At 34.6% G+C, this 20,093-nt stretch overlaps 8 protein-coding genes across 11 annotated transcripts; 5 read left to right on the forward strand and 3 right to left on the reverse strand.

Annotated features, from left to right (window-relative positions):
• Position 1: 1 nt before the first annotated feature.
• LOC116343522 (UDP-N-acetylglucosamine transporter) lies at positions 2-2,548 on the reverse strand. 2 transcript variants are annotated; one of them, XM_031771631.1, is made up of 4 exons: positions 2,265-2,548; positions 1,864-1,989; positions 1,494-1,708; positions 2-1,374 (listed from the first exon to the last, which is right to left on the reverse strand). In XM_031771631.1, the coding sequence occupies exons 1-4, from the start codon at positions 2,275-2,277 to the stop codon at positions 658-660; spliced, it is 1,071 nt and encodes a 356-aa protein (XP_031627491.1). In that variant the 5' UTR covers positions 2,278-2,548; the 3' UTR covers positions 2-657. The 2 variants fall into 2 exon arrangements, with proteins under 2 accessions (XP_031627491.1, XP_031627489.1); XM_031771629.1 differs by having other exon boundaries at positions 1,864-2,185.
• An 898-nt stretch (positions 2,549-3,446) lies between these two features.
• On the forward strand, positions 3,447-4,305 carry LOC116344393. The gene is made up of 4 exons (XM_031772900.1): positions 3,447-3,697; positions 3,758-3,804; positions 3,872-4,028; positions 4,090-4,305. Exons 1-4 carry the CDS (start codon positions 3,532-3,534, stop codon positions 4,182-4,184), a joined length of 465 nt encoding a protein of 154 aa, XP_031628760.1. The 5' UTR covers positions 3,447-3,531; the 3' UTR covers positions 4,185-4,305.
• A 1,040-nt stretch (positions 4,306-5,345) lies between these two features.
• On the forward strand, positions 5,346-6,408 carry LOC116344415. Its single transcript, XM_031772938.1, has 2 exons — positions 5,346-5,525; positions 5,637-6,408. Exon 2 carries the CDS (start codon positions 5,658-5,660, stop codon positions 6,225-6,227), a length of 570 nt encoding a protein of 189 aa, XP_031628798.1. The 5' UTR covers positions 5,346-5,525; positions 5,637-5,657; the 3' UTR covers positions 6,228-6,408.
• A 386-nt stretch (positions 6,409-6,794) lies between these two features.
• Positions 6,795-9,033, reverse strand: LOC116343781 (rabenosyn-5). The gene is made up of 5 exons (XM_031772015.1): positions 8,298-9,033; positions 8,043-8,190; positions 7,358-7,965; positions 7,140-7,280; positions 6,795-7,074 (listed from the first exon to the last, which is right to left on the reverse strand). Exons 1-5 carry the CDS (start codon positions 8,739-8,741, stop codon positions 6,976-6,978), a joined length of 1,440 nt encoding a protein of 479 aa, XP_031627875.1. The 5' UTR covers positions 8,742-9,033; the 3' UTR covers positions 6,795-6,975.
• A 385-nt stretch (positions 9,034-9,418) lies between these two features.
• LOC116343779 (copine-8-like) lies at positions 9,419-12,500 on the forward strand. Its single transcript, XM_031772010.1, has 4 exons — positions 9,419-11,280; positions 11,407-11,567; positions 11,632-11,785; positions 11,851-12,500. The coding sequence occupies exons 1-4, from the start codon at positions 10,179-10,181 to the stop codon at positions 12,108-12,110; spliced, it is 1,677 nt and encodes a 558-aa protein (XP_031627870.1). The 5' UTR covers positions 9,419-10,178; the 3' UTR covers positions 12,111-12,500.
• Positions 12,491-14,561, reverse strand: LOC116343780 (probable cytosolic Fe-S cluster assembly factor CPIJ010948). 3 transcript variants are annotated; one of them, XM_031772011.1, is made up of 2 exons: positions 14,393-14,561; positions 12,491-14,252 (listed from the first exon to the last, which is right to left on the reverse strand). In XM_031772011.1, exon 2 carries the CDS (start codon positions 14,079-14,081, stop codon positions 12,633-12,635), a length of 1,449 nt encoding a protein of 482 aa, XP_031627871.1. In that variant the 5' UTR covers positions 14,082-14,252; positions 14,393-14,561; the 3' UTR covers positions 12,491-12,632. The 3 variants fall into 3 exon arrangements, with proteins under 3 accessions (XP_031627871.1, XP_031627874.1, XP_031627873.1); XM_031772014.1 differs by having other exon boundaries at positions 14,382-14,561; XM_031772013.1 differs by having other exon boundaries at positions 14,357-14,561.
• Positions 14,562-14,680: 119 nt separating this feature from the next.
• On the forward strand, positions 14,681-17,312 carry LOC116343840 (copine-8-like). The gene is made up of 5 exons (XM_031772103.1): positions 14,681-15,663; positions 15,730-16,253; positions 16,336-16,469; positions 16,535-16,594; positions 16,657-17,312. Exons 1-5 carry the CDS (start codon positions 15,065-15,067, stop codon positions 17,083-17,085), a joined length of 1,746 nt encoding a protein of 581 aa, XP_031627963.1. The 5' UTR covers positions 14,681-15,064; the 3' UTR covers positions 17,086-17,312.
• Positions 17,313-17,768: 456 nt separating this feature from the next.
• LOC116344522 (copine-8-like) lies at positions 17,769-20,043 on the forward strand. Its single transcript, XM_031773117.1, has 4 exons — positions 17,769-18,439; positions 18,526-19,020; positions 19,082-19,399; positions 19,460-20,043. The coding sequence occupies exons 1-4, from the start codon at positions 17,905-17,907 to the stop codon at positions 19,723-19,725; spliced, it is 1,614 nt and encodes a 537-aa protein (XP_031628977.1). The 5' UTR covers positions 17,769-17,904; the 3' UTR covers positions 19,726-20,043.
• The last annotated feature ends 50 nt before the right edge of the window (positions 20,044-20,093 follow it).

Consider the following 20,093-nt stretch of genomic DNA (forward strand, 5'->3'; position numbering starts at 1 on the left):
ATGTGTTTTATAAAATGTTCCATTTATTTTTTTGTTTGTATATAATAATTACAGGTGTAGAAAATAAGGTAAATTTTGTTGCGATGTGTACTCGAGCCAAGTGATAATGATGAATATCAATTAATCATTTTCTTCTTTTCAATTACGTACATTGAAACGTAAAACAGACGACAAACTAAAATAAACAAAACACGTCAATATCTGAATATACTAAAAATAACAGCATTTGATCGCATTAATTCAATGTACTTTCAAAAGAAAAATTATTTCAATTTTATTTCTTTGAAAATTCGAGCATAGTAACTAAACTGAATGTGATTTTTAAAAAAAGCTATAAATTTTACAATCAGCACCATGAATTGTTTGAACATGTTTTACCTTTCGAAAAAAAATGCCTCATGTAAGTATTGGCAGAAAATTATTCTCTAAATCTTAATTTTAAGATAAATAAAACTGAACATTTAAAATGTTGGGAAAAAAAGATTACATCCAAAATGATATCAAAAATGTTCATAAATATGAAATACAAATGGCTTCAGTTCTACGCTTGTTCTGTGTTCTCATTTTATATAAATTTTCTAATCGCACCAAAATATTTTTGTATCCGAAATTTATAAAAACAACTTCCGCACTAATTTTATTTTGTACGATCTAATATTAGACTTTGTCTACAAGTTTATCAACAACGGTTCTATCCTTTTCCCGTTCTCTTTCAATATCAATTTGATCCAATTGCCGATTTGATGTTTTTATATTCGATTTGGGTGATGTGGGTGTATATCCATATAGAAATATTGCAGCGATTACAAGAAAGGCACCAATTGCAAATTGAATGGTCAAATTGAAATCGAATAAGTAAATTGAGGCAACACATGAAATGATGATTGACAATGACGTAGCGAAACCCTTAAGGATGTTATCGGCATATTTCACCACCAATGCGACAAGTAATCCACCGCCGGCTTGCAATACAACTAAATATCCAACGTATAGATCGTATCCGTGGAAAAATCCGTTTGTCAAAATTTTGTGGAAATCAGTTAACATGCATGTGCCAATACCGAGTGGAATGCTAAGCAAACTCATTTGTACATTTCGCATCCACACCGAAATATCAGAACCTTTCAGCATTTTTTCAAAGAAAATCCCAGCAAAACCGGATAAAACGCATGCACCAAGCGCGGCACTAAAACCAATAAAACGATTTTGATGCGATTCGTGAGCCGACGGTGCCTTCTTATCGTCCGCTAATTGAACCATTGCCACACCGGCTATCAAAAATAATAACGATCCCCATTGTGTGACGAGCAATTTTTTGCGCAATATTATTACCGCGAATATTGCCGTAGTCAAAATTTTCAATTGGTAGCTGACCTGAAAATGAAAAAAAATATACATATTTGTTTTATATGTTTGAGCATATGTTAATTCAGTTCTGTAAACATGAACGAATTACAAGTAAAAAAAATTAGTAAATGTTTATAAATACGAACCTGATACGTGGCCGCGTCCAAGTGTGAAGCGGATAAGTATAATAAATTGTTTTGTATCACATACAATAATGATGGCACACACACTTTCACAGTGTCCATTGTATTTTCGATGATCGTTTTGCGTAATGCTTTTCCGAATTTCAATGCATTTCCCTCTTCAAAGTACACAAGCACCAGGCATGTTATTAATTTTGTCAACTCTGACATTACCACAGCTGAAATATTAACGTTTTCGATTTAAAAAAAAAAGTGTCATTAGTCGAGATTAGATTAGAAACGGATTTTGTAAAATGATGTCGTGTAATTTTTTTCTAATTATATCCGTTTATCCAATTACATCTTCTTCTTAAAAATGAAACTATACTCATACCTGTCGAGCTGTAAAAGAGGTCATCGGATTTGACTCGTGTCCGTCCGTATCGCATACTCAGGCCCAATATTGCATTTTGCAGCGTTAGTGTTATTAAACTAACATACTTCAATGTATTTTTATTCTCTTTTGGTGTCGAATCGGCCATATCACAGGTGATGTCCAGAAATAATGTCCAATGGAAAGATATATTCAATAATGTATCAGACGATGTGTAAACAATGCACAATTAAATGTGTTTCAATTTCAACGCTACTTTGATTTGTTTTCGTAAAATTATGTTTGGCTCAAGTTGTACGAGAGTACATCGTTTTATGTTGAACTATAGACAAACTCATTATCACACTATGTACAATATCTCCCTGAATTTTCAAAATAAAAAAAAGACTTCAACTACTCACTTTGTATCATCATTATGAATGAATGCGACCAACAGTATCGCAAAAAAGAGGCCTATTCTATTTCCTATCAAAAACTAAAAATAGTGATAAGATTTAATACGTCGTCAATCGCTGCCTGCACGAATAACACAATAGTCTCTAAGCAATCGGTTTCAAAAAAAAAATGTTTGTCGGCAAGACGGACACATATCGCATATCTTTTAACAATAAACTGATACTAAGTGTGAATCAATGAACTTGCGTCCGTATTCGTCTTACACACACAATATAGAATTCACTTTTTGGATACGTTGACATAGCCATTTGACATTTCAATCACTGTCGTTGGCAACAATTTATGTCAAATATTTTTCACATTATTCATACATAAAATAAATTCCATGTGAATATGTCTAATTTGAGAATTTGGTTCGAATTGTCAGCAGTAGATGGCGTTAACTACATGCATTCGTTAACCGGTCTTTTACATATTTTGAAGAGTTTACCCATTTCATCAATGAATTTTAGCGAGGGTTGAGATATCAAAAAATTATTTGTCACAAAAACTTATCAGACTTTTGTATGATTAAATACTTACTTTTTAATGCTGATAATAATGCTTCGTTCAGATATATCAGATTTGTCTTATGCACATAGAAATCATATGAACTGTATCGTTCAGAATAAAATATTTTTTTCGCAACACTATTTTTTACGGTTTTGCAATTCAGTTTCTAACTTCCTACAATCAGCGAAAGAGTATCGTGCTTATCATTCTTACTAACTTGTTTGAGTTTAATACAAAGTTGGTGACAATTATTCAAATTGAATAAATGTAAACATAACAAGATATTCGGAACATTTACCGTAAATACATTTTCCGGAACGAATGTTTTCCCGCAAATTCGGAAAATCTTCGTGAAATGTGTTCGTTCAAGAAAAAGTTTGTTCATTATCTGAAAATAATATATTCTTTCGTTGACAAATTGTTGATTAAAAAAATCCGTTAATCTTTTTCTTATCATTTTTTTTAAACGTTGAAATGTCACTGAAAATAGAAATTACAAATCACCAACACATTGTCCTATTTTATGCTAATGTTAATAATCGTATACGAACTTTGGCTCCAAAATGAGATATTCTTTCGACACAAAAAATGAAATGTACAAATCTTTCTTTTCATTATTCTTGTTTGAGTTTTCAAGAGAAAAACATTTTAGCGTTTAATTATGATTAGCGATTAATTAATTTAAATCGAGAGACAAACCAAAACGGCAAAGTGTTCAAAATGGAAAATCCAAACATTTCTTATTGTGATATACTCAAGTGTCTTCTGTCATACTTTTGCGATTTAAAATTTATTGGATTAGTATTGGCTTGGTTGGCAGTAATCGGTTTTTGCCAATATGTATTTCAAAGCGCAACAGCTACATATATCTGTGCAGTTTTATATGGTAAAACAATCGAAACATCATAAGACTACATTCAATTAAAATGATTGCGTTAAATTTTAGCAATCGGATTTTTTCTCAGAGTTTGTTGGCTTTCTGGAATTAATGAGGTGAAACAAATTCTTAAATAAAAGTGGCGAAATTCACATAATTGTATATTATTTTTCATTTTAATAGAACCGACCAGGTTTTTTGATTGCAAATGTTGTTAACAGTGCCTTTGGGATCATTATTTTGTACATTTGTGTGATTTGGCTATTTTTTGTTTTGAAAGCTAAAGATGAGCAAAAATGTGAAGCCAACATTTTTCTTTTGGTTTGCCTAATTTATTCAGGTAACGAATTTAGTCAAAAAAGTTTGTAATATTTAACTTATTTAATTTAATAAATTTTTAGTTATTATGACTTACATTTGGACCCTGATATATTCGAAATATAAAAAAAGCAGAGATACTCTTGGATCGACTGGCCATGAAGAATCGTCAGCATGATCATTACACTTTACTCGAATGAAATGAATATAAATAAATTTTCAATCATATTTGAACCAAAAATGTAACTCAAATTCGTTGAAATTGAATAAATTTATACAGATTTTGGTGAACGTTTCAATGTTATTCATGTGATTATCATCAGCTGCGAACACAATCATTGAAATTGATTATGTTAATCTATTCATTTTCCTTCATTGGAACCTGTTTTCATATTGAGCAAAACAGAAATGTTTGGCGTGACATTTATCCTAAAATACTGTATTTCATCCGAAAAGAAAAATGTCCTTACTCATACATACAATATCTAAATTAACTGAATTTTTCAGCAAACGAATGAATTCCAGTGAATTCTACGGCGATTTCATTCAAATATGTGAGATAGTGGTGAATAGTTTCTGCTGGCAATTACTGCAATATTTATATTTTATATTGTTACACGTGTAACGAAATTGTAAATGTTTTTTATATTTTTTTAATAAAAATTAATTTTATTTTCAATTTTGAGCGATTTTCTATCGAAAACAATCGGAAATATTGAAAAAATAATAAATTAAAAAATATTGCGGTTATCATAACCTCACTTTATTATTTTGACACATTTCATTCTATTCACACAAATTCACCGAACTCATCAATAACTCGATTCAAAAGTGTGAATTTACATGAATTCCTGTGAATTTTTTTGCCGTATTAAGCCCCTAGGATAAAGCGGATAAAGAATGCATATTGGAAGAAATGCATAATGATTTTTTTCTTTTTTATTTGAATGGTTTTCCAGATTCGTTCAATTGAAATTATTGCTATTTTCAAATTTCAGGATTATTCCTAAGAGTTTGTTGTCTTTATGGTAATGAGGTAAACAATAATTAGCATTCAATTGTTAATTTTACTCAATTGTTTGGTTCTATTAATTTTTGATATTTTTTGGCAGGAGGTGCTCGCAGTCAATAAGAATGTATTGTGACGTCAAATATCTTACACAAAAACGCCATCTCTGTAAAACAGGTTAACTACAATGTAAAAGTATAACGAGGGGAAGGAGATGAAGAAGAAGGGGAAACAGATATACGTTTGATTTTCATTTTAGTAAGCGCGTTTTACATAGATGGTGTTATAAGTGTCTGTCCAAATTGCGCTTGCCCTTTGTTTTTTGGAGAGTTTTTCTTTTCTATTTAATTTATGAAAAGTATTTTGTCTTAAGTATCACCTTTCAGAGCCATCTACTTCAATTCAATCAATGCTAATTAGTGGCCAAAATGGCCGTTGCAGTTACTAATTACTAATTAGGCCAATAACCGAAATCCAGTGCATTGCACGATGAAACCGCCTTCAAACAAAGTAAGAATATTTCAGTCATAAATTGTGCATGAACAGAAGCAGTCGCTCAGCTCCGACTATTTGCACATTTAAAAAAATCAACATAAAAACATCAATTTTTTTGTTCAAAAGTGTGCATAAAGAATAATAGCAATGAAGACACCACCGATAGAAGCATCACCGGTTCAATGCACCTCAGGAACCAAAAGTGATGATGACGATTTTATAATATTTGAGGATGATAGCCCAAAAGAAGTTCGTATTGGTCGATTCATCAAAGTAAAACCAAATATTGTCAAAAATCGTTACAACCGCAAATTATTCGAAACAAAAGATGATTTTATTTCATTTGAGGATGACATCGAAACATGTTTTAAACGATATGTTTCTTCAGATGATGAATCCGATGATAAAAGTGTTATCGAAACTGCAAAAAACAGCGAAATTGTTACCAAGGTTGATAAAAAAGACGATAAGACAACTCGACCGGATTCTGGTTTTATCGAAAAAAAGGTAACGTTTAATCTACGTCCAACGGTACATGAGATGCGTGTTTGGCAATTCGCATATTCGGAGGCTCGCAAAAGCATTTGGGAGCAAGTGGGACGCGATCGAGTTCGATTCCAAGCAAGAATCAACAAACTGTCAAACAAGTTGACACCGATTTTGAATGCCGCTTTTCGTCAGAAGATTTATGAACAACGATTCCATGATGAACAATAAAAATTCATCATACAACACAACATACCACACAACATAACTCATACCAAACACAAAACAGACCCTGTGAGAAATAAATGCATGATAGAATATAATATACTAATTAAGGCAGTATTTTAAACGATTTTTATACAATTTAAACCACTTTTCATCAATGGACGCACATCAACTTCATTTCATTTTAACTACAGTAACTAATATTAAACTTTTTGTACCATCTAATGAATTATTGTAATTTTCCCGACTATTTTGTTGGATTTTTTCTACTCGAATAACAACAGAAGCAAAATAATCTTTCAAAAAAATAAATCATAAAAAGAAATTTTCGTTTTTTTCTTCATTTTTTCAGTTCAAGATCAATCAAAGACCAATTGTGCTATTTAATTCAGCAAAAATTTGAATAACGTGCCAAAGATACAATGATTTTTTACAAGAATAATACTAATTTCGCCATATTTCAATAAATTTCATGAAACGCATGGAATGCGAAAATAGGCATGTCATGTTTCATTAAATCGACAAGGTACCTTAACCTTTTACAGACAAAAAAAGAATAGAAACACCAATTCATCATATACAATATTAAATGCCTTTGACATTTATTCAATATAATCATACATGTATGCAATTAAATAGACTTTTTTGTGAATGGGTTACAAATATGTGTGAAAAAGAGGCGTATTACAAAAAAAAACGAATAAATTTGGAATGAATGGTGGTCGATGTTCAATATTTCATTCGGTTTAAATGTTTACTCTTCAAATTTATTTTGGTTGTGTTGATCTTTTGCCTTTTGACGATTATAAAACTCTTCTTGAAGCTCGCGTAGATTTAATTCCAATGTTTCAACCTGAAAATGTACGATTTGGTGAAACAATGGAAATGGTGAACCATGACAAAATATTATTAAATTACCTCTTCGAATCGAAGTGCTTCACGTGCTTGTTTCACATAGCCTTTGATAATATTTATTTGTTCAACTAGAGGATCGTTCATTGAGCTACTTGTATCTAGCGCTTGTAATCCACTCCAATTGTCCAGAGATTTTAAAGCCATCTGAAATCAAAATAAACACCATCGATTTAGTTTCATTTTCCGGCAGTATTATAAAAACAATGACCGAAAATAATTACCCCGCTAGCACCTTTGTCAGTTTGTGACTTGAAAACTGGCACTGTCCCACCGACCAATTCACTTCTCTCGATGGCTTCCATTGCCAGCCGCCGTTCACGTTCAATTTTCATTTCAGTTTCCATTCGTCGTTTGTCTTGCAATCGTTGGATGTCATCCTCCAGCGGCAATGGGCTTAGCGTCAATAAATCATCTTTGATATACTTAATACATGCTAAGCGAATTGCTTTCTTCAATGCTTCTTCTCTACTTCCGGCCGCACATTGTAAACTTAAAATGGATTTACTGTACGCGTCAATTAATTCGGCAGTTCGGCCAATTTTGGCGCGTAAGGCACTTGCATCGGACAAGGTGTAAATCGAATCGCCTTCATACAGTCGATCGATTATCTTTTCGTACATTTTTGTATCCGGTGCGATGTCACGTTTTAGTTGTTCAATCTTTTCATAGTAGAGCGTGACCGGCGGTCGAAACGTTCGGCTGTCTTGCATCTCTTTGCGATTATTTAATAGATGTAAGCAATGCTCACATATTCGAAATGGTTCGTCGGGTTTTTTGTTGTCAACTGGCATCGCGGTGGTTGGTGAGAACGAGGGATTTACAATTCCAGCTGGGGGACGAAAAATCAGAAAATTCGTTTAAAAAATAGATAGAATCTTCTGAAAAATGATGAAATGAAGTAATTACAAGCTTCGCTCAAGTCGAGAAACAGCGAACAATCGTGACACATAATCGAACCACACAGTCTGCAATGATGTTGACGTCTCGTTAAATAAAATCGTTTTACACAATTTGGACATAGTTTAACAGCCTCACCATCTAACCACGGGACAATCTGGAGAAAAAATTTCATTATTTTATTTCAATGGGCGTTTATTTGCATTAAAATCGATTTTTTTTTTGTTTACACAAACTATAGAAGTAATCAAAGACTATAATTACACTTTTCTCGTGATTTCTTCGCTGTGATTGATCGCTTGGCAAATCAGTCAGTAGCTTATGAAGGCGAATAATCAGTTTATTTGTTTCAGTCGCATATCGCTCAAGACGCGGTGTTCGAATTGCACGAAAGTATGAGATATGACTGCAATCAACGCCAACATCTTGTGGATAAACAGGTGCCGGAATATTTAATTTACCCGGTTGAAATGCGCTGGCAGTCTGATTATTTGGTGAGATTCCATCATCGAATCGTGTTATTTTATTTTTTGCCGATATGAAAATATCTTTGAAAGCTTTCAATAAATCTTGATCGTCTTCGGAGTGTGTATCAAAATGGGCGGTCAATCTGTCCGGTGAACGAAAATCGGCCTTGCATATCGGACACAAAAAACCTTCCATCACTTCTTCTTTCTCGTCGAATGCATCACCAAATGGATTTGACATTTTTGTTTTGTTAGAAAAAAAAACGGCAAAAACTAGTTTCTCAAATTCTTTTTCAACAAGGTGAAGGTGGAAAATTTGCGTCACTATTTTTGATATTTATTTTATCAATTCATTCCACTTTTTATGACTATCACAGTTTGATGCTAAGCAATTGTTTATTTAATTTATTCACTAAAACACGAAAAACTCTACAAAAATAAATCGCAAATACATTGATAAAAATCAGTGCAATTCTTTTCGGATGAATGTTTTCGTGGAATACAGCAAAAATTGTTTCTCTTAGTGTATACATGAAATGTGAATCAACAATAGCAAAAAAAAAGTGACGGAATTTGACGTTTCGTAGTGACGTTTATTTTCGGGCTGCGTACAGCGTACACACCATCGTTGTCCATTCAACGAAAGAGCGCAATAGTGAATGCGGCTTTGAATTCGAATGTAACAGTACGTGCAATATGTTTACAGTAGCTATACTTTCCATATGCGTACATCTACATTACGTTCGTATGTTTTATTTTGATCCTGTTGTTCGCTTTGTCTTGTCTCTGCCGTATTGTATTTTGTATATTCGTTTTTGTTGCTGTTCGGTGTTGTTGTTTCTTTTCAAAGTTCAGTCTTGTCTGTATCAGATTCTATTCGTGAATTTTATTTGAAGTTACTATCTCTGCTTTGCGGCAATATAAACAAGAGCACATAGCGGCACAGAGTTCTCACTCTCACTCTCAAGTTTTGCTCGTATTTCATACAATCGTATGGGCATACACGCACAATCTCAAGTGGCCATATGTGTGGCTTGCTACACAACAAGCTCAATTTTTTTCTCACCCATTTTGTACTACAAGTTAACGATCGAATAAATTAAATTGGTTTTATAATGTAATAATAGCGCTCAGTCGATTTTCGTATGGCAAACAGACTGAAAGCAGACGCTCTATCGGTGCGCGCGTTCTCTATCACTCGGACATTGAATATATTTTGTGATTTTTTTTACTTCGTATCTTGTGGTTCGATATTTTTTTTAAATTCTTTTTACGTATTGTTTATCGCAATTATAGAAACAGAGTGAATTTGGTGAATAATCAAGGTCATTTGAAATTTAATGCAGGAAGACGGGGAGACATTTTTCGATACGAAATCAATGTAGTTAAAATAACGAATAAATTTGAATATTAGTTTTGAAGCGCATTTCTCGTGAGTGCTGTAAAATTGTTCAGTGTGGGTGGCAGTCAAAACTAAGCTGCAAATATATAACAAAAAAACAAATACATACACACAGTGATTACGCGACAAATTCTAAAATTTGTCTAGAAAATAAACTATATATAAATATTTGGTAATTAAATAATAATAAAAAAAGAACGGCGAAGAGGTGACGACAACAACCAGCCACCAGACATACATAGTAAAAAAAGAAAAAAAAACCGCAAACACAAAACTATGACACATATTTATATCGATGTGCCAATTTCGGCGCCGAGCGCTCCAGCCATTGAAACCAATGTGCACGGTGGGTCAAATGTAAATGTGGTACCAACAACGCTCATTGAAATGACATTGAGTGCCGAAAATTTAATTAACGCTGACGTTCTATCGAAAAGCGATCCATATTGTGTGATTCAAATAAAAGAGGAATCATGGCAAGAAAAATACTGCGAAATTGGTCGTACGGAAATCATAAAAGATAATTTGAATCCAGAATGGGTGAAAAAATTCTTAATCAATTTTAATTTCGAGACTGTACAAAAGATACGGTTCGAGGTATGGGATCACGATACAAACGGAAACGATTTTCTCGGTGAATACGAAACAACATTAGCGGACATCGTATCAAATTCGGGGCGACAATTTAAAGGCAAATTAAATCACAAAAGTGCTCGTAATGCGGGCCATATTATTATTGTTACAGAGGAAGTGGCCGCATGTAAGAAAAATATTCAAATTGAATTTCATGCAAAGCATCTTGAAAAAAAATCATGGTTTGTACGAAACGATCCGTATCTGGTACTGTATCGGTCGAACGAAAACGACGGTAGTTCGTCGATAGTTGCTCGTACCGAAGTCGCGCCATCCACACAAAATCCCAAGTGGGATAAAATAACGACAAAAGTGCGCACTTTGTGTAACGGCGACTATGAGCGAAGCATCAAAATTGAATGCTATGACAATAGGTCGAACGGGGATCACAAGCTAATTGGCACGTGTCATACATGTTTGAATAAATTGTCGAAAGGCCCTGGCGATGATAATATCTATGCATTACGAAATCCGAAAAAACAACACAAGAAAGAACATTCCGGTTTCCTTGAATTGATCAGCATCAGTATTTCGGATGAAGTTTCGTTTTTGGACTACATTCGTGCTGGCACGCAAGTACATTTTGCGGTTGCCATTGATTTTACAGCATCAAATAAACCAGCAACCGATCCACAATCGTTACACTACCTCAGTCCACAACGCCCAAATAGCTATGAAATTGCATTAAAAAGTGTGTTTGATATTATTTCACATTATGACACAAGTAATATGTATCCGGCATTTGGTGAGTGTTGTTGATTGTGTGATGGAAACCATACATGATAATTGGAAATAATCCAAATATTTTTTTTACTGAAAATAGTTTACATATGATAACTACAATAAAATTCATTCCGCTTCGTTTGTGTAGGTTTTGGCGCAAAATTGCCTCCATCAAATGAAGTATCACATCAATTTCCACTGAACGACAATGTTGACCATCCATACTGTTCGAGCATCGAAGAAATCATGGTTCATTATCGTCGACAATTAAACACCGTACAATTGTTTGGACCTTGCAATTTCTCACCCGTAATCACAATTTCTGCTCGCCCAAATGAAAATGTTATTTATACAATATTGTTGTTAATTGCAGGTCATAAATAACACCATTTCAATTGCCAAACAATATCAAGATGGAAAGCATTACTTTGTTTTGCTTATTATAACTGATGGAATTATTTCGGACATAAAGCATACCATTAACGCTATCATCGACGCATCAAAATTGCCAATTTCAATCATTATAGGTAAAAAAAGACCAAGTCATTGATGTATTTATCCGACTATATCGATTTTTTCTCATTTCTGTCAGTGGGAGTTGGTGACGCAGACTTTGGTGCAATGGATGAGCTCGATTCAGACGACTGTCGCCTATCGATAAATGGTCGAACAGCCGAACGCGATATTGTGCAATTTGTGCCGTTGAATCAATTTTTAACCGGTCAACATGTACGATGTCAAGCTGATTTAGGAAAAGCTGTTCTGGCCGAAATTCCCGATCAAATCACTGGCTTTATGAAATCCAAAGGTTTCAAACCAAATCTACCAACCGACAATTCAGACGTTAAATAAGAGAGAAACATGAACAAATTGATTGACATAATATTATATTAATAAATTAGAGAGTAGAGCAAAAATATACAATTATTAAGCGTTATTGGTCGGGTCAATCGAAATATATTGAAAGAATTTAATCGATGTGCATTTAACTAATGGCCTTTAATTGTTTCATACCAAATAAAAAGTCTATATTATTCTATAATATATTTTAATCGATGGACACACACCCATACAATCACACACGTCTATATTTACAAAATGTAGGAATTAGAGTGGATTTAATGAATACAAATTAATATTGAACGAATGTCATTTTGTCGAATTTCCATTGTTATGCATGCAAATACATATATTATATTTTTTCATAGCATAAGATATAACTCGATTTTAAATCATTTTAAATCACGTCATTTATTTGTATTAATAGTTATTGTTGTTTCTCTCGCTTCGTTACAAAATGTATTCTTTTTCTTTGGAATAAATATTTACTACATTATATTCAAGCCAATACATCCTATCGTCTTGTGTTTTCCTTCACCATTTAATGTTGAGTGCGGTGCTCATCTTTTCGACGGCATGATAGTTTGTGTGGAGCAGTGTGCTAGCTTTATCGCTATCTGTGCCGTCCAAAAACTGATTGTAGATGTGTTCGGTGCCTTGATTTTCGACACTTGATTGTGGTAGTTTTTCATAGAATTCCATGAGCTGTGCTGTCATTTCGCGAACACTATCGCCACCGTCGGGCCGAATTTGTGCACCGCCATTCAAACAACCAGATGGACATGCCATCACTTCGACATAATGATAAGTTGATTTGCCGCGTTTAAGTTTCTGTACGAGATTTTGAATGTTTCGAAAGCCATTCGCAATGGCAAAACACAACACTACTTTTCCGTCATGTTCAAGTGATACTTCTCTGAAATCTGGATTTCTCAGCGCTTTAAATTCCACGTTGTCAATCGTTTCATTGAATAATTCTTTGGCAGCATGCTTAAAAATATGCTCAGCATAGCCGCCCGAACCAGAACTCTCATAACCATACACAGAATGTGTTGGTGTTTCGGTTTTCCAAGGCCAATCCATAGAAATTTTATTTTCGTCAAGTAATTGTACACCTTCACCGCTCAACATTTGTTCGATTTCAATTGATGTTATGACACAATCAACGTCTCGTGCATTAATGGCTTCGTTAAAGAAATCTTCACGTGATGCTTCAAGTTTTTTGTCATAGCATGGCATTACAGTCACATGATAGATTCTATCAGCGCCAATGTTCAACTGTTGCGATAAATACTGTTTCACAAGCATGCCCATGATTTGTTGTGGCGATCGAGTGGTCGACACATATGGTAAGATAAAATTGCCATGTGTTTTTTCCGCATAACAAACCCAGCCCGGACACGTTGAACTTAACATTGGCAAAACATTTTCGGTTTTGGCACCCTCATCACTTAGAACGATGGATTTGTAACGCTCTAAAAATTCATTTCGACTTTCAATCAACGATAAATCGTCAGCGATTTTTGTGTTCACCACCAAATCGGCACCCAAACGCTTTAAGTATCCGGTAAGACGTTGTGCTATTTCTTCCATGTCTGTGGAACCGTATTTATAAGCCAGCGATAAAATCGACTGTTGTGAAACCGTAAAAACGACCGTTTTTACTTGATCATCGTTGCCAGCCGCTTTGTTTACATTATTCTCTTTCAACACTTTCAATACCTCTTCTTGACTTTGTTGCGTAATTAAAACGCCTTCGGCCGATGTGATGCAGCCCGAACACGCCAAACAATCGCCCAATGTGATTTCGACTTTTTGCAATTTTGGCGGACGACTCAAATCCACACCTTCTTCGCTTATTGTTATTCTTGAGCCAGTTTTGGTTTTGCCTTTCTTGATTTCAACGGGTTTAATGCATTCCTGAGACGGTGTTATGAAATCATCCAAATTTGTGAGCTGCAATGCTCCGCTAAATCGTGACATTTTCTATTTAGTCTGTCTTTTGCCTTTCAATCGTTTCAAATAAGAATCGATTTTGGTGATTGAACAACAACAATACGTCCGACCTTTCGGATCGTTTAATGCGTGTATTTATTTAATGTGCGTTTCAAATAGATCAGATCGACCACCTCAGAAGAACCCGATGAACTTGAACTGTCAAAAATAAATCAACAAACAAATAAATTAGATTTTTGTCTTGCAACATACAACAGCACACATAATGTGTGTATGCCATTTGAAATGTATGTAATTCATACCAATTAGTTTTAAAAAATCATGTACTTGAAATTTACCAGACAAAATAAATGTCGACGGTGGCAGCGATAAAATCACAAATCGAAGAAAAAAGAATGAAAAAAAAACTCTGCGATACAGCGCAAAAAAATTAATTCGTTCACACGTTTTACAACAGCACGTACATACGCTCTGAATAAAAACACTCATTCACTGACTCACACATGCACACACACACATTCTGACATGTGACATTTATGGAATTTGACAGCTGAAACAATGTTTTCGTAGTTCGACTTTGACGTTTGTGACAAATGAGAACAGAATCGAATGAAACGGTGCGGAGTATATAGATTTTGGTACATTCGCATCACACAAACACAGTGCAAAGTGTACACTGTACATGATTTTTCCAAGTTAGTAATATCATGCATCATTTTCTTCCTTTGACAGATATGGTAAAATGGGCAATGAATTAGTCTCGAGCTTATGTGTATCAATAAATGTAGTGTGTAGTGCAGAGAACGCGTTTAGTACGTGTAGTTTTGTGTTTTGTTTATGAATTCATTTTAATACGCTCCGCTTGCGGCCAATGTAAAAAAGTGATAAAATTGTGAAATTCAAAACTCTGTTATATATCATCTAACACATCATTAAAATTCCAAACAAGCCTTTTTGATTGGAGAATTTTGACTTCAAAGCGAATTTCGGACAAACGCAATCAATCAAAAATGCCTCATCAGCAATCGACACGACCAGTTCTTGGTTTTGAAGCACATACCACATCAACGAAATATATATCCGATGACCAATTGGCTCCATTTATATCGAGTACGCTACCTACGTCACAAGTTGAATTAACTTTAAGCTGCCGAGATCTCATAAACACAGACATTATCAGTAAGTCGGACCCGTTTTGCATTGTTCTTTGCAAAGAATCTTGGCAGGATCAATATTATGAGGTCATGCGCACCGAAACAATATCCGATAATCTCAATCCACAATGGGTGAAAAAGTTGGTGTTAAACTATAATTTCGAGACAATGCAAAAGCTTCGATTTGAAGTTCGTGACGAAGATTATCAAGGTTCAGACTTTTTGGGATTTTTTGAAACGACTCTCTCGGATTTGGTATCGACGGCTGGACGCCAATACATTGGAAAGCTCAAAGGTCAAATCGGTGGTAGTAGTAACCAGAATTTGGGAGAAATTATCATAGTCGCAGAAGAAGTTTTGGGTTGCAAACAAATCGCTCAGATCAAATTTCGTGCAGAGCAATTACCAAAATTGGGCTGGGTGTGTAGCAACGACCCCTTTCTCGTTCTATCACGGTACGTAGTTAGATAGACTTGATCGATTGGCATTGCTTATCTGTTTTTTGTGTTTCTATCCATTAGGTCAAATGAAGATTCAAGTTGGTCCGTTGTAGCACGAACAGAACCTTGTTGGGCGACAAAAAATCCAATATGGAATTCATTTGGAATACGTGTAACGACACTTTGCAACGCAGATTTTGATCGAACCATTAAAATTGATTGCTACGATCATCGTTCGAATGGAAGTCATAAGCTAATTGGAACGTGTTATTCGTCGTTGCGAAATTTAATTGCGCAAAATGAACCAATGATATTTTTCAACGAAGAAAAGAGAAAGGCCAACTCAAGCCATGCCAATGCTGGCATATTAAAAGTTGACAATATCCATTTCACCGAAGAAATTACATTTCTCGACTATATAAGCCGCGGTACACAATTGCATTTTGTTGTGGCCATCGATTTTACCGCATCAAATGGCATACACACCGATCCAAATTCTTTGCACTACCTCAGTCCCAATCGTATGAATTCCTACGAAATTGCCTTGCGTGGAGTTGGCGAAATCATTTCGAAATATGACAATTTAAAGCTGTTTCCGGCTTTTGGTAAACATTTTTTAATTGCATTCATTTTGTTTATTTTCGTGCATTGCATGTTGTATTCATTTTTTTCGTAATTTATTTTTAGGTTTTGGCGCCAAACTGCCGCCATCGGGTCATATATCGCACCAGTTCCCATTAAATGGTAATGCCTCACATCCATACTGCTCGAGCATCGAAGAAATCATGGTACACTATCGCAGACAATTGAACTCCGTACAGGTAATGACCAGATGATTTAAATGATATTTTGATTGAAAATAACATAATGTTTTGCATTTAAACAGCTTTATGGGCCGACCAATTTTGCACCAGTCATCAATAATATGATATCCATATCAAATCAGGTAATGAAATCATTTTAAATAAAATGTACATTGGTAAATAAATATTTTTTGTTTTACATTAGTTTCAGGACGGACGAAATTATTTCGTATTGTTGATCATCACCGATGGCATCATTTCAGACATGCAACAAACAAAACGCGCCATTATAAATGCATCGTCGCTACCAATCAGTATTATCATTGTTGGCGTCGGAAATGCGGATTTCGAAAATATGGACGAATTGGATGGTGATAATGCTCGCTTATATGCAGACGGTCGTTATGCTGAACGCGATATCGTTCAATTTGTACCTCTCAATAAATTCCTTACACACGGCGGACCAAATCAATATATTAAATCTCAGACAAATTTAGCGAAAGAGGTACTGGCCGAAGTACCCGAACAGCTGACAAGCTTTATGAAATCGAAAGGCATCAAACCACAAGCATCAGAAGCGCAAAATACACCACCAAATGTGTCTGTGGTACAACCAACGGCACCCCTATTTTAATGGGACATGACAATTTAAAAATGGCTTCGTTAATGGCGCACATTTTGCATTTACTTTATCACGCCAAGCACAGCAACGAGACCTTTATAAGCTTAGTTTAATTTTTTTTTTCTATCGATGTACAAATATTCTAGAAATACTCAATCGTGTTAACTGTTGTTTATGTCAAATATGTTCTGTCCATTCAGCAATCTCATGTTTTGAGAAGCTTTTTACACATTTTACAATTACAGTGTTTTAATAAATATAATATAGTAATATATTTGCGTTTGGTGAATAAATATGAATAATCACATTGGAATCACGTCAATTTTGGTGTGAGATATTTTCTATGTCTATTTTGAACTTTCAAATATGCACAATAAAGAACATTTTGACCTTTCAAAAGCAGCCGTGCAATGTTTTTATATATTACATTTTCATATACCTGTTGGAATTGAAATGTGTTTGAATGCACTACACAAATGCATGTACATAAATGAATGGGGAAAATAGGTTTTGTCATATTTATCGCCCCTGCGTCGTATTCGTGTGCTCCTTTATTCCCCCAGAAGGGAAAAAAGTTCAACTGCGCATAGTCTTTTAAAAACAACAACACCCCGTCATGTTCATCTTTTTATCTATCAAGAACGCGATTGCAAAACAGTTGCTGTCATATCGCAGTAAAGAAAGGTACTATTGTGTTTGGTGTTTTTTAATTGAATCACATTGAGTTGAATTTTAGTCAAATAAATACTGTCAGAAATCATCAAAATAGCATTCATTCGAAGCAACAGTTGTCAGTTTTTGAGGTGTAAAATAGGGTTATTGAACCAAAAAATGAGTGAACAGCTTGTGCCATTCATAAACGGATCGCTACCAACATCTCAAGTGGAATTGTCAATATCTGGAAGGAATCTTCTGAATCGCGACTATCTCAGTAAGTCCGACCCGTATTGCGTAGTTTCACTGAAGGCACAATATGAAGATGAATACCATGAAATCGAAAGAACCGAAATGATTAAAGATTCGCTGAACCCGCAATGGGTGAAAAAGGTGGTTTTGGACTACAATTTTGAAACAATTCAAAAGCTTCGGTTCGTCATTCGTGATGATGATTTTGACGGTGGCTATGATTTATTGGGATGCTTCGAAACTACTCTTTCTGAATTGGTTTCGTTGTCGAATGGTCGACAATTTTTTGGAAAATTAAAAGGTGAATCACGACAGCAAGGTGAAATCATCATCGTCACTGAAGAATTAATGTCATGCAAGCAAATCGCTGAAATTCAATTCCGCGCGGAACATTTACCAAAACCATCATTTTTGAGCAGTAATGACCCATTTTTGGTTTTGTCGCGGTCCAACGAAGACGGTATGTGAGATTATTAAATAATAAAAAATGTAACAATGACAGTAGTTATATTAGAATGATAACTTTTTCATTGTGCATATGTTTAGGTTCGTATTCCGTGGTAGCCAAAACCGAAACAGTTCCAGGAACACAAAATCCAACATGGAAACCAATAACAATACGTGCAACGACACTTTGCAACGGCGACTTCGATCGAAACATTAAAATCGATTGTTACAATCAAAAACACGATGGAAATCATAAATTAATTGGAACATGCTATTCATCGTTGCGAAGTTTGAGTGTAACGAACGAACCACCAATGATTTTGGTGAATGAAAAAAAGAAAAAGGAAAACGGAGAATTAAAAGTACAAAACACACATATCACTGAAGATGCGACATTTCTTGATTATCTAAGAGGTGGGACTCAAATACATTTTGCCATTGCCATCGATTTTACTGCGTCGAATGGTGTGCACACCAATCCACATTCATTGCATTATTTGTCTGCAAATAAATTGAACAACTATGAGATTGCATTGCGTGGAGTTGGTGAAATAATTAGCTACTACGATTCGCATAAATTATTTCCTGCTTTTGGTATGGTTTTTCTAATTTTGTTTGAAGAAAATTTGGTTTTTTACATTTTTTTATTGATTAGGTTTTGGTGCTCGATTACCACCAAATGGACAGGTTTCGCATCAATTTCCGTTGAACGATAAACCATCACATCCGTACTGTTCAAGCATTGAAGAGATTTTGGTTCATTATCGCAGACAATTAAATACTGTGCACCTTCATGGCCCGACCAATTTTGCACCAGTCATAAACAATACCATTTCGATTGCCAGTCAATTCCAAGAGGGTGGTGGACATTACTTTGTATTGCTCATAATAACCGATGGTATCATTTCGGATATGCATCAAACGAAACAGGCCATTATTAAAGCGTCAACTCTGCCGATATCAATTATTATCGGTAAAAACGGACCTTTTTTTCTCTGACTATTTTTTTGATGAATAATTTTTCTGTTAACAGTCGGTGTTGGTGATGACGACTTCGAAAACATGAACGAATTGGATTCGGATGATTCTACATTACGCGAGGGAAATCTTTTTGCAAAACGCGATATCGTTCAATTTGTACCTCTTAGAAGATATTTAACAAAAAGTGGACCAAATCAATACATAAAATCACAAGCGGACTTGGCCAAGGAAGTGTTGGCCGAAATTCCTGCCCAACTTACTGGTTATATGAAATCACCGAATGCACCGTTTGTTGTGCCAACTGCTCCAATAATTTAAGCCGAAAAAATATGCCCAAAAATTTATCAAAGACTATCATTTTTCTAGATGTGATTTTTTCTCTTTTCATTTAATTCGTATAGATGTGAACATATATACATATACTTTACATTTACAATTAGAATTTACTTAGCTACTACCATTTTTATCTTTTGCAACTATACAAGCTTGTATTCCACTAGTGGAATTAGAAATAACACGTGTTAATCATTTTTAAATCCATGACAACATATTTGATTTTCAAATTGAATCTTTTGTACTGTGCATTTCATCACATTTAGCGTAGTACACTTTGTCATAATCGCTGTTTCGGAGTTAAGAACGCAGCCACTTTTGCCAAAGAATATTTACACATAAACAAACGGAGA

Source organism: Contarinia nasturtii, unplaced genomic scaffold, assembly GCF_009176525.2.
Source record: "Contarinia nasturtii isolate CC-2019 unplaced genomic scaffold, AAFC_CNas_1.1 Cnas_scaffold_1037, whole genome shotgun sequence".
Lineage (NCBI taxonomy): Eukaryota > Metazoa > Arthropoda > Insecta > Diptera > Cecidomyiidae > Contarinia > Contarinia nasturtii.